Source organism: Peromyscus maniculatus, chromosome 4 (assembly GCF_049852395.1).
Source record: "Peromyscus maniculatus bairdii isolate BWxNUB_F1_BW_parent chromosome 4, HU_Pman_BW_mat_3.1, whole genome shotgun sequence".
NCBI lineage: Eukaryota > Metazoa > Chordata > Mammalia > Rodentia > Cricetidae > Peromyscus > Peromyscus maniculatus.
The window spans coordinates 52,525,972-52,539,462 of NC_134855.1; the positions used below are offsets into that span (position 1 = coordinate 52,525,972).

The 13,491-nt window shown below is 51.3% G+C and overlaps 1 protein-coding gene across 1 annotated transcript; it reads right to left on the reverse strand.

Annotated features, from left to right (window-relative positions):
• Window positions 1-2,184: 2,184 nt before the first annotated feature.
• Window positions 2,185-6,496, reverse strand: Evx2 (even-skipped homeobox 2). Its single transcript, XM_076568638.1, has 3 exons — window positions 5,476-6,496; window positions 4,249-4,541; window positions 2,185-2,907 (listed from the first exon to the last, which is right to left on the reverse strand). The coding sequence occupies exons 1-3, from the start codon at window positions 5,903-5,905 to the stop codon at window positions 2,185-2,187; spliced, it is 1,446 nt and encodes a 481-aa protein (XP_076424753.1). The 5' UTR covers window positions 5,906-6,496.
• Window positions 6,497-13,491: the final 6,995 nt, after the last annotated feature.

A 13,491-nucleotide genomic window follows, 5' to 3' on the forward strand; every position in this document is an offset into this window, starting at 1 on the left:
TATTAATATTTTTTAATGTAAACTTAGTGAATACGAGCTGGTATAATCATTATTTTACATAAGTAGTCTCATCTCTTTAGAAAAAAAGAAGTTGAGTTTTAGATTATTGTTATTTCCTTGGGAAGTTCTCTAATATTTTATGGAAATATCATAATAGATAACAGGAGTTTTGAAATACTGCTTCCCCTTGGAATCTTTTCCACTTGATAAAAATAATTTTTCCTGAAAAATTATTTATTTCAACATATAATGAAAAATCTATCCTCAGGAATTGAAAATTTAAAATCCAGTGTCTTAAAAATAACAAAAATATGCCAGGAAACAAATTTGAAATAAATCACATAAAATGTGCCAATGTGTATATATGGATGTGTGTATCTCTTATATATGTATTTAAGAGCACGAATATATATATGCATATACATACATATATATACACATACACACGCAGGTTGCATACACACATATACCCACTTTGCTGGGCCTAAACATGCAAGTTATTTTAGGGCTTCAACTCTTCAGAAAATCTCATTATGTAAGGAGCGAAGTGGCGCTGCGGGGAGCATTATGGAAATATCTGGGCTTGATTTAATGAGGCTGTTCACATTGGTGGAATATCAACTTAACAGAGAAAAGTCTACCCAGGGCGTCCAAGTTACCAAAATGAAAATTGGCAATTGAGATGATAAGAACGCGGCTTTCTTCTGCGAAATCACTTCAGGTAACAGAGACAACATTAAATAGCATACATTCTATGCACCAAGAACAATGTTTTATGTACCGAGTCTCTTATCCGTCTCTCCTAATGACTTCCCTTAGCGGGTTGTTAGTACTTGACAGCCGGTCTCCGTGCGGGGAACTTTTCTCCAATTCCACATTCAAAGGAGGTCCATCAGAGAGCATGATTGGCAATTTTCGTCATAATCTGCACATTATTAGCATCAAAATTGACGTGGCAGTTAACACTGGTGGGTTTTGATGTACCTTTCTTCAAGTTCAAGGAAACCCCCCCTGTAGCCAGGGTTGGCAGAACAGGTCTCAGCAACCCAGCGGTGGCTTTTGCAGAGAAGAAGGCAATAGACATGCGTGAGAAATATGCCAAGAACCATTTTACCCGAGGAAAAGGAAAACAAGGAGAGAGGGGGTCGGGAGGAATACAGAGTTCGAACTCATAAAAGTGTCTAAGGAACGTCGTAGGGTAATATCATTTATCTAGAGATTCAAGTATTTCCCAGATCGAGTGACACTCGACAGTTGGAAAACTGAGATGAAAACGCCTCTCCATAAACTACAATGATCTGTCAGGCTGGCCCTCACCTTCTCTGGGTTTCCCTTTCCTTCCCTGGCCTGGCAACCTCGTTACCCATTACATTTTACATAAAATATGCAAAGAAAAAAAAACCGTTCCATTTCCTAAGCACTGAAACCAAAGGCTAAAGAGAACTGGAGTGGACTGGAGAGAAGGAAGCGTGGTCGCCACCCTTTCCCACCTGGGCTTTGTCCTTTTGGAGAAGACCGCCGCAGCCCTGTGCGCGGTGAAATATCATGCACTCTCCTTCTGCCTTGTGGCTTCTCACACTTCATCCTCCTGCTCCCCTCAGACAAAGGCCCCTTAGCAAGCTGAGACTGAGAAAACCTGCCTTTCCTTCTCCCCCTCGTTTAAAGACAAGAAAAAGAGCAGCAGCATGAATCTCGGGGGGTAACGCTCCCTCGCTCACGGACTGGCACACACAGCTCTCTCTCTTTATCACGGCCTCCTCTGGCTTCTAGCCACTCCCCCGGGCGACTCGGGGCCCCGGAGGGTGATCAGCCGGGACTGGACACCCTGGAGTCTAACTGGCCTTGGGGAGTTCTCTTCCCGGAGACCAAGGCCTCCAGCCAGACAGACGGAAATCCGGGCCTACAAAGCGGGAACCACGTTTAGAAGGCGTAGGGTTGGAGGAGGGGATCAGCTAGGTTGGAGATACAAAAATAGAGATCATTTTTTGGGGGGGTGGGGGACCCCTCCAGGCCTTCGCGCCGGCTCCTTTCCCCCTTCCCCCTACCCCCAACTCGGGCAGATTTCTTTCGCCCTCCGGTGCCCCGGGGCGCCCCCTAGCGGCAGCGGTAGCCGAGGGCCAAGCGGGTGGGTGCCCCGAGGGGACGCACGCCGAGAGGCCGGCGCGGCCCCTGGCGGCGGCGTAGTTATCTGGTGAGCGGCGCCTCGTCCCGCTGGTCGGGCGGGCTGACGGCGGTCTTGCTGAGCACCGCGGCCGAGTAGGGCAAGAAGCCGCTCTCGGAGCGCGGCGCCGCGGCGCTGCAGCCAAAGTCCGAGCCGCCCGCCGCCCCGGCTCCCCCGCCGCCGCCACCGCCGCCGCCGCCGCCGCCGCCCCGGGAACCCAGCGCGGCGGCGGCAGCGGCGGCGGCGGCGGCCGCAGACTGGCTGCTGTGGCAACTGAGGCACGAGCAGGGCGCCGAGCTGCCGCTGGGGGGCGCCCCGGCCGCCGCCGCCGAGGAGGCCGCGGCCGCTGCAGCCGCCGCTGCAGCCGCAGCCGACGCCGCGCTGTTGAGCCCCGCGGCGGCCGCCGGCGCCTGGTAGAGCCCCGGGTGGCGGAAGCTGCAGAGCAGCTCGGGCCGCGAGTAAGGGTGCGAGAGCGCGCGGAAGGTGTCCAGAGGACGGATGGAAGTGGCGAAGGGCGACGAGGCCGCCGCCGCCGCTCCCGAGGCGGCGGCGGCCGCTGCAGCCGCGGTGACGCCCACGTGCGGGTAGTAGTGCAGCGGCACGTGCGAGTGGAAAGGGTAGGGTAGGCTTCCGGTGGCCGCCGCGTGCGTCATCATGTAGGTGTAGAAGCTGGGGTCCGCGGGGTGCGGCCACGACATGGCCAGGCGCTGCCGCTTGTCCTTCATGCGCCGGTTCTGGAACCACACCTGCGGGGACAGCCGCGCCACCGCCCGGGTTAGGGAGCGCTGGGTATTTCCAGCCCCCTCCCGCCCGGGGTCTCCAAACACTTGCCCGGTCCCAGAGTAGCCCGGCCTGCTCCTCGGTCTCAGTCCCCTCGCTCTCCTACATGGGACGGGGTGCCCAGAAACTTGCCAGCCTGCTAGGGCACAGCCTCGACAGCCAAAAGAGTCCCCTCTCCGGTTTAGTGCGACTCCTCGGGTTCTGGCTCTACACTTGCTGCTTCTTTTTTTCTTCTTCTTCCTCATCCCAAACCAACCTTTTATCTCCCTCGGTCTACCCACCCACCGGTGCCCAGCCTCACTGAACACCGGTCTGTCAATCCCGGGATTTGCACGGGGATTCCGGGCAGCCTTTGAAGAGAGGCCGTCTCCAGTTTTTTCTGAGAGGTAGCGGCTCCAGGCCTTGAGCCCTCGGAGCTGCGAGGACCATTCCCTAGGGGTATGGGTCCGATTAGGGTATTGAAAGGATGATTTTGTTGGAATCGTTTGCTTTAAACGAGTGGCGAAAAGCTATGTGCCCAGAACCTGGAAAGGGAACTTTTTCTACCCCTCCTAACATTGTATCTAATAATAAAGACATCATTCCTCACAACTCTAAATGAAAGAAAGCCCGATCAAACTGGAGGACTTCTATACCCGTCCCTTATCCCACGGGGGGTGGCTTCTTTTGCTAGAGAGTCCAATGCTCCTTGAAGTGCTCACCAAGCCTACCTAGTTTCCAGCCATTTCTGACGGATGCATAATAAAAACTAATAACCTAAATATATACACGTATATAAACAAGAACAATTTCGTTGTTTTCCGTTGCCCAGGAGGAAAATTTTTTAGGAAACTACGTTCTCAATCCAATCGATTTTTTTTTTTAAACACTGTAACCTTTTCTTCAGATACTGACGGTTTGTGTTAGAAATAAATCTCCACGAGCAGGAGCGAATGAAAAGTTTCACCTCGGGTTTGTGCCAGGGGAACAAAAACCAGCCTGCCTTGCCGCTTAAGGCAAAATGGGACCTTGGACACGGGCGAGGGGGCACCTGGGCAGCCGCTGGGCAGAGCTGAGCAGGGCGGGGAGTCGGTCTGAAGCATGGGCCTCGCGATTCAGGAGGCCATCTCAGGTCAGCCGGGCCTGCCAACCGACTGGGATTTCGCATAGGAGAAATAAATAAGCCTCCTCCTTCGGTGACAAGCCCCGGTGGACTTCCACAGCTAACCCTCGCCACCCAGAAAAGGAGAAAAGAGCGGGGGGGGGGGAAGAAACATCCACCAGGTGCCCCGAGGGAGGCCTGGACAGGCGTGCGCCAGAATCGATACCTTGATGGTGGTTTCGGGCAGGTTGAGCGCGGCGGCCAGCTCGCACCGGCGGGGCCGAGACACGTAGTTCTCCCGGTAGAACTCCTTCTCCAGGCGCGCGATCTGTTCACGGGTGAACGCCGTGCGGTATCGGCGCACCTGATCGGCGCCGGAGCCGGAGCCGGAGCCGCCCAGCGCCGCGCCGCCGCTGTTGCCGCCGCCGCCGCCGCCGCCGCCGCCTCCATGCAGACTGCCGAGGCCCGAGCCTGAGGCCGACGTCGTGGTACCCGCGACCGCGCCGCTCTCCGAGTACCCTAGCAAGCAAACAACCCACAAAGCATGAGCAGCTGTAGCGGGGCCGAGAACCCTGAGCTGGAGTTGCTAACCGGTGGGAACAGTGCTTTCCAGAAAGGAAAGTCGCTGTCAGAATTGATGGCGTCTGTCAGGCTTACAAATTGCGGCCGTTAATGGAATCAATGAAGTTTGGGGGAGCCCTTCCTAACCAAATAATAGAAACGGAATTTAAGATGGTTGTTCTTTTTTTTTTTTTTCCAATAATTAGAAAATTTCCACTTGGTAGGAAAATCGGCCGAGGGAAAATGCCTACCTCGGACGCAGTTTGAGAAGCTGTGGGTTTGACATGGTCTGGGAACCACAGGACGGCCTCCTACGTTTCTTTGACAGCCTTTTGGGTTTAAAATAATCTTAAGATTTTTCAAAGCATCTGCAGCTCAAACCCCAGCCTGTAAAGGGGGGGCGGGTGCCTACTTTTCAACTCTTTTCTGCCGCTGCTTGAAGCGGTCGGTCGGTAGTGCAGAGGTGCGGGGCCAGACTCTCAGATTTATCCAGAGCAGTTCCCCCTCCACCCGGCCCTGGGGGCTCCAGAGGCAGCAGAGTTCGGAGGCCCTGCCCAGTGCACCCTTCCCCAAGAGCAAATGAGCAACTAGATCGCTTCGCCCGGGGTCTTAGATCGGCAAGCCGAAACATTTGCTCCGACTTGGGCAGGAGCCTGGGCCAGCGGGCCTGGCTCCTGTGGCTCCGACAGGCCCGGGCTGTGTTAGGAAGCTCAAAAAGCAGAGCCAGGGGGTACGGTCCCCAGCATGCGTCCCTCCCCTGCCCCTGCCAATTCTGCGCAGCCCTCTAGCTGCTAGCCGGAGACCCGCCAAGGTGTGGAGAGAACTGGCGGGGCCCGCGAGGGCGCTCGGAGGATGCGGCTAGAGCCCGCGCGCGGGCTGCCCGGTTGGTTACCTTTGGCATTGTTTTCCTTGAGCGGCGCGGCGCCCAGGCCGCCGGGGGAGCGCAGTGCCGAGCAGCCCACCTCCACGTCGCTGCTCATGTCGGCGGCCTCGGCGGCCGCCTCTGAGTAATGACCGGGCTTCTTGCGGCTCTCGGCGGCGGAGGCGATTTCGGAGGAGACGGTGCTTTCGCTGCTCGGGTGCTGCAGGTTGAACAAAGTGTCTATTTCGAATTTGCCCTTGGCGGGGAGGTCTCCCAGAGCGCCGTGCAGGGGAGCGGACGGCAGGCGCGGACTGAGGCGAGCCGGGTGCTGCGAATTTTCCAAGGCCTCCAGCACAGCACTGCCAGCCGAATCGGACAAATTGGAGAACCTCTTGCCAGCAGTAGGGCTGTGGAGCCCTCTCTCCATCAGAATCATCTCTTTTCTTATTCTTTCCATCATCTCAGCTTTCTAAAAAATGTCACAGTGGCCTGGCTGTCCCGTCTTAATGATGGGCTGCGCCTAGGACTGATTCTCATTCAGCCCCAGCAAGCGGCTCTAAATATTATTATCTCTTTTGGAGGGAGGCGGAAAAATTGTGGGATGCCAGAGCGAGGGAATGACTGGTCAAAATGACCCATACATCCTTCCGAGTCGGAGATGTCATTCATCAAAAAGTAGCGCCCGCTCGTCATTAAGGTACGAATGACGCCGTTCGAATAATCATTTATTGTAACAGGTTTATAAGCAAATAAATACACGCTCCTGTCAGTGGGTAATGAAGGCGACTTCAGAGCAGACAAATAGATCCAGGTAGGAGACGAGAAGACACGAGAAGTGAGGAAGAAGGCTCCGGTCCTTTGCCCGCTCCCAGCCAGTTCTGCTCGCCCGGGGGTTTGGCCTCGGGGGTGAAATTGACAGTCTGATTAATAGAGCAGGCCGCGGCACATTTCCCCCTTCATTTAGGGGCATCATTACGCTCTCAGTTTGCTGGGTTGCCCCTTAGGTCCTAATCATGCAGCGCCTTCCTCATTTTTTCCACGGACACAGATAACGTGTTAAATAATAGATAATGCTTTGATTTTCCAGAGTAGATCCTTGGGAAGTTTTTTTTGTTTTGTTTTGTTTTAACATTTACAAGCTGGGGGCGTAAGGGGGGCGGGTAAGGGGGAGGATACAGGAAGAGCTGCGTAAGAAGACCTTGTGCCCGCTCCTGTCAGGATTACTTATCTTTCTGTTTTAAGAACCAAATATTAATAATAAGTATTTAATTTAACGAATAGGACCCTCAGTTCTTTCTCTCCCTACTTCTTCCTCTCCATCTGGTATTCTCCCTTCCGAGAGAGAGAGAGAGAGAGAGAGAGAGAGAGAGAGAGAGAGAGAGAGAGAGAGAGAGAGAATATCTTGTAGATTTTTGAAAAGGCTTTCTTGCTACGTGGCTGGGGAGGTACACAGGGCCCGTGCCTCCAAACGGAAATCATTACACCTCTGATTTTCTACCAGTTTTCAGACTGACTTCTGAACTCGAAGACCCTAGATTTTTAGTTTTATAATCTGGCTGATGGATAAGCTTCTCACCCTCGTATTTTCCCCTAGGGGGAAATGAACTAGACTGGACGGTTTGATAGTAGAATTCGACAGCTAACTTTAAACACAATCGTGATTTACCGTACCATAGGGGCCGCTCCGAATCCACTTCTTTAAATATGCAGCTTTCCCCGACCCTTCTCAAACAGAGGTATTTGTGGCAAAGTAACTGGGTATCGGTGTCGGGGTCAAAGTGGAGGGGAAGGAGTCCCCTGCTGCCCTCTCCCACCTCTCCGTCATCCCCCCCCCTTCTCCACCCTCGCCCCTTACCTGTGGCCCCTGGCGTTCCTGGTGCTGGGTGGGGGCACAGAGAGTCTCCGACCAACCTTGCCTCTTCTCCTTCCCGCCCGAGGCTGGAGGCTGAGCCTCTTGGCGATAACTTTGATAGTCATAATGACGCCGGTGGCAACCATTTTAAGGAAGATCAATCTTCACTCAAATCCGCTCATCTCCTCCCGCGCTTGCGCCCCACCCTGCCCGACTCGGGTGCGTCGTGCCGGTTCGCTCGCCAGCTGCCCCTGAGGCAGAGATTCGCCCGCACTGGCGAGGTCCACGGAGGACAAGGACAGTACTCAGTGGTCCAGCGTGTGAGCTTCCGAAGCAGCCTGGAGAGCCTGGCAGTCTGGGCGCTGGTCTAGGGTTTTGCATCCCGGTCACAACACCAATTCAGACCCTAACCTGGACCCCCTCCTTCCCTCTCGGGGACACACCCAGAAACATTGGGGTGTGTTAAGGGGCAAACCCCTGATCTAATTGCCCATCTGTCCGTTGGCGCTTTCTTTTTAACCTTGGACCCGTTGGGGGCGCGTCAGGAATGTAAGGGGATGTGAGGTGTGAAGTATATTTATGTACATGTGTGCACATATATAGTTAATGCCAAAAGTTTCTCTCCTCTTCCCCTTGGCGCCAACTTATTTCTACAAGAAAGCTTTGCTGAGAAAGTCAGTCCCACCTCTTTAAAATCGTAAGAGGACAGCGGGATAGGCTGGAAGGCTAAGGAGAATTGTCTGGTGGGCTATGGCCTCCATTTGAGAACGTGACCCAGCGTCCACCTTTGTCCCTGTCCCAGTTGGCTATTCTACCCTAGTGGTCGCCCAGCCGCTGGCACTTTGGGCTGCTCTATTCGCTGTTTGCACAATAGGAGTCCAGCCCTGCGCTCACCCCCACCTGCCTGTCAGCCAGGATGCCCAGTTCCACCGGTCCTGGCAGTCGCTGCTCCACTGTCCCGGAGAGAGAGGGTCCTGATCCCCAATCCTTGCTTACCCAAGGTACTATAAGAGACTCTTTGGTCTAGGCTAGGCTCCGTGGGGGGCCAAGACCCTGGCAGCAAGTGGTCGCTCAGCCTGGGCGGAAATCCGCCGATGCCTTTATTGCTGTCATTTGGCGCCCCCATCTGTTTTCCTCGCGGTTTCATCGGCTGGGAGCTGCTTTTCTGTCGCAGAAGCCTCAGCGGCCTAAGAAGATGACCCCCTTCCTCCGTCGCCTGTGGGTCCATTTCTTCCCTCCTTCAAGGACTCGCCGCCTCTGGTTCCAAAAGCTGGCCAAGTCCAACCTCAGAAAATGGAAAACACCATTTCTCCACGCCGTCTTCATTCATTTAGTGGTTTGGAAGCTATTTTGCACCTTTTAAGTAATACTATTATTGCGTTTCTAGAATGTTTGTTGCAGCAAAGTACACTTGGAAACTATCACCGAGAAAGACGTTCATAACTTTTCACTGCACTTAGCAGACGGTAACATTTCACAGTGACTAGAAATCGTCCCAGTTTTCAGCCTTTGGTGTCTTCAAAGTACAAGACCACACAATTACACAAGAAGCTAACCCATGCCCATGACTTCAAAGGGATTTTCAGACGGGGGAGTGAGGTGACATGCAGGAAAAACTTTCTCCATATTATCCAAAAAGTACAATTTTGCTGGAAAGAGTGATGTAAATGAAGACCAGAAACCTATTCCTCTCTCTCTCTCTCTCTCTCTCTCTCTCTCTCTCTCTCTCTCTCTATTCCCTCTCTCTCTCTCTCTCTCTCTCTCTCTCTCTCTCTCTCTCTCTCTCTCTCTCTCTATTCCCCCTCCTTCCTTCTGTCTTTCTTTCCCCCCTGGGGTGGGGTTAGGCCTCCAAACTAAGTGTTTCTTGTAAGCAGCGGGTCCCCCGAGTGAACTGTTAAACATTTGGCCTGTGACTTCAGGTAAAAATTTGTCTCAGATTTGCAGAGGGGTGGGTCGAGAATAAAGCCGGAGCTGCAGCTGGGCCGCACAGTGCGGTGGTCTGAGCCGACGCCAGGCTTCCTGATGGAGGGCTCCAGTCAGTACCACGAGTTCTCAAGCTGATGTAAGTCTCAAAGTAGCTGGAGAGCTGGGACTACAGAGAGCAAGCATCTCCAGAATCTGAGCCGTGGGCCTGGCATGTTTTCTTTAGGCTAAGTGCGGTCCTCACAACTAGGTTTCGATTTATAGGAGAGGGTGAGGGCTGGAGTAACCAAGCCTGCCTTCCTAGAGCGACTTCGTGGTCGCTTTCCTCCGCCCGCAGGCAAGCCTGTCGCACTCAGCCTCACTTGGGTCGGCCCAGTTGCTTCAATTTTCCTTCTCCTCGCCTCCCGCCCCTCACCTGCAGTTCCAGGCTACCCTAGGACGGTTGTAGGTGAGGGCTTGGGTGAGCACTTTCTTCCTGGCCCCTGAGGCTGCTCAGACTTGCCGCCTGCCTGGAGTTTATGTACCAGCAGACGAGACCCGAGAACTTGCAGAGACATCTAGCGCCAGGCGCGGGGAATTGCGGGCGCCTTTCAGGGATCCAGAGCCCCACCACGGGCATCATCCTTAGCCAGCCTCTCAGCTCCTCCTACTTGTTTAGGCGGTTTCCTACCCTTCATCGCCTTTGGCTTGCTGATACCCGTTACGTGGATTGCCCACAGAGAATGTGAATGATCTGAAATGGCAATAGGCTTCTCTTTGACCTAACTGCTGACAGTAAACATTTAGTCAGTTAGAAAAGTGTGTTGCTGAAGCTCACACTTTCCAAATGTAAGACAAAACAGCAAATTGCACTCCGCACTTCTATTTAGAAAGGAGGAAGGAAGGAAATTATTCGGTCCTCCAGCCCTGGCCCTATCTTCCCAGAGCCTCGTCTGCAGCAAAGCCTAAGCTATATTTAAGCATTTCTTTGGAAGGGAAGACCCTCCCTATTTCCTACCGTCCAAGGCTAGCTAAGTTCTCTCCATCTCAAATAAGGGCCTGCTGTCCTATGGGAGGCAACCTTGAAATTTTAAAGAATCACGTGGTATATGAAGAGGATCTTTGTTGTTGCATGAGATTTTCCTTTAATAGAGGCTAATTTTGTGGTTAACCCAAAAGGATTCCACCTCGAGATATAAATAATGCCCCAAACACGGGATTCCATTTTCTGACTTTTAAAAACCCCTTTTCTACACTGGAGGGGTTTTTGTTTGTTTGTTTGTTTGCTTGCTTGCTTCACGCTTTGTTTGTTTGCTCTTTTGTTTTTTCCCCAGCCTGAGTGAAGTTGGTTGTTAGCTGGAGAGAAAAAATAAACTCCAGAGCCAGCAGATAGACATGGTTAAAAACACCCAGCAGCCAATTCCACTCAATTTAAGACTTTGCTTCTGAGTCGAGACTTTTTCTACTGAATCTTTGGTTTCTGAAAAGTTAATTAACAGGGGTATCTTTTATTTCCTGGTTGTGACCATCAAGGTAAATATTTTCAAAGGCATCTCCCACACCCCCATTGTGGCAGGACCTTGCCATCCTGGTTGTAACAAGCAGCAATTACGTGGTTAATTGAGCTTATTGCTATCTTGGTAAGCAGGACACTTCAGTAAGTCTAAATCCTAGCCTGTATCCATCCGTTTTCCACCCCACACAGATGCACAATGTGCAAGATCTACAAGAAAGAACAGACGATATGACTCCAGCACAGATTCAATTATCTAAAGCAATTTTCAGAATTCCTTCTTCGAGATGGAGAGAAGGAATAGGAGCAGGTGACAGAGAAAGAGAAGCCAGGGGGCACTTTGAACAACAAAGGACATCATAAGTTTTCCACCAAAATCAGGAAACAAATCAATTTTTTTCACAGAACAATAGGTAAGTATTTGGAGACACTTGCCATTGCAAAGCTCTTTTGCTTAACAAAACCTGTTTCTTTTGTTAAATTTTCACTGTGATATACCCACACACAAATACAGGGCTTACCCTGTGCTCTTGGACATCTGACAAGAATGATTATGAGCCTGGCATAGTGGCTTGCTCCTGTAATCCCACCCCTTTTGGAATTTTGGGCAGGTCTGGACTACAGAGTGGGTCTGTATCTCAAAAATTAAAGAAAAAAAAAGGAGGGACTACAATTAAATTTCAACTTGAATACAATTTGGATACAAGATACACAAGCTAAATGAAAACATTTCTTCCCATTTAACCTCAGAATCCTCTCCACACCTTCCTATCATCTTGCAAACTATGGAGCTTATTAGTTCATATACAAAAGCAATCCTGGCATTGCCTAGGAGTAAACCTCAACACCATGACTCAATAGCAGTAACTTCCCTGGGGTGCTGGGATTTGGGGTTCTACCTATGGGGCCTATCTGAGCCCTTTTCCTTACCTGTTCCTCCTGCAATGCCTAAGACTTAACTTTGTTGAAGTCACAGAGAAACCCAGGATAGCAAAGGACAAAAAGCGTTAATAAAAATTGCCTTTATTTCTGAATAACCTTTAAAATTGGCAGAAAAACTCCAAGTTCTACAAGGGCACCACAGAGCATTATTGGGAAGAAGGCCATATCGAGAGGTTTCAATCTGAGCATTAGTCCCAATTTCCCTCCCAATCAAGTACAACTTAATTTCTTGTATGAAAAATTGAGCCAAGGTTAGTGTGTAAACAAGAATCACAGAACATAAAAAGCTCTTCTTTCTGGTTTTAATTTTATTTTCTTCGTTGTAAATATATAATGTTTATTAAATGTATCAATCAGATTTAAAAATATGGTACTGAAGTTCCAAGAGCACAAAACCACTCAAGTATTGGGGTTTGGGGGGCTGAAAGTTTGTTGGTTCTAGTGTTTCTGTTTATTTTGTTGGGTTTTTTTTTTATGTCAGCAAATGTTTGAAGCTATAAGGGAGAAATATCAAGAGCTCCCATGTTGTTCTGAGTAACAAACAGAAAGGAAAACAACGGAAGGCGAAAATCTAATTGTTAACCTCTTTAAAAGCGCAGCAGCTTCACTCCCTGGCCCTTTAATCGCAGTCCGCCTCTCCCTTGCTAACTTTTGCCTTCTCTCAAGTAATCAAAATCATCCCGATCAACAAATGACTCTTCACCACAGCTCTGCTAAGCCCTGGAGAGACTCTCCCGATTTGAGTTTGACCATGACCGTGTCTGGGGCTTTTAAAAGTCAGACTAATTCTCTTACTTCTCTCTAGAGTACTAGAGTACCTCTCTCATACCCCCCCCCCTTTATTTGAGCCTTTTATGGTTACTGTGTTTTTCTGTGTCAACACGCCCAACACCATCAGCCCACCCTGCAAGACCAGACCAGACCACAGGCCCAGAAGGACCTTGTTCACTCTTTCTCATCTTTTCTTCTTCTTTTTCAGAGCCTATTTTCAATCAGAGGACGATGGCTCTGGGCGACAAAGCTGGCTTCAGTACCACAAGTTTAGAGGAGTGGTTTTCTTAAGAGATAAACTCATCTGGAAAGTTGATAGCACACACAGCACCAAATTGCCTCGGTTGAGGCTCTTACACCCACCCACCACTCTTGTCTCCCTAAGTCTGGTATTGCTCCCAGGAGACCTAGATTCAGCTCAGGACTCACAAGGGAGACCCATAAGTTGCTAAGATCCCAGGATAGTTATGCTGGGACTCTGGAGCCGAAGGATGACGGGGAGTGGAGGTGGGGGTGGGAATACAGAGAGATTAGGACTGTCATATCTAACACTCTAGCAGATACACCCCCAAAGCTGAGATTAGCTCCTCGGGTGCTGCCACAAGAGCCTACCCTGTCCCTGTGAAAGTTGGACCTAGGCGTTCTGGACGGCTTCTATCACCAGCCCCGACTTTACTTGGGGGGAAAAATCCTTTTAACTTGGCACACTCAATTCTCTGCAGTTGGCAGCCTGGAAAAGGAAACGAAACAAAGGTCCCTGGGAAAGTGAAGTTTTCAATTAATTGGTATGAGTAACGGGCGGGCGGGGGTGGGTGGTGGCTGCAAAATGCAAGAGGCCGGTAGGCTGTGGGCGAGGCGCAGAAGATTCGTGGCGGTCTGCTGAGTGGCTTTCTCCTCCCGCTCTGGTCACGGAGTCTTTCTGCCAGTCGGGAGGAGGCCAGGCTGAGACTCAGAAGGCCAGCCAGGCGAAGTGACTCCCGGCTGGCTGAGGGAATAGATGTGGGCCTGGCATCCGTGAACTTCCTAGTTGCGCAGATTGTCCAGCGGAGGTGAGGTGGAAGTCTCT

Coding starts and splice junctions, on each gene's coding strand:
- Evx2 (XM_076568638.1), bottom strand. CDS start 5,905: ATGATGGAAAGAATAAGAAAAGAGATGATTCTGATGGAGAGAGGGCTC. Junction 4,542..5,475: donor CAAGGAAAACAATGCCAAAG/GTAACCAACCGG, acceptor TTTGCTTGCTAG/GGTACTCGGAGAGCGGCGCG. Junction 2,908..4,248: donor TGCCCGAAACCACCATCAAG/GTATCGATTCTG, acceptor CTGTCCCCGCAG/GTGTGGTTCCAGAACCGGCG.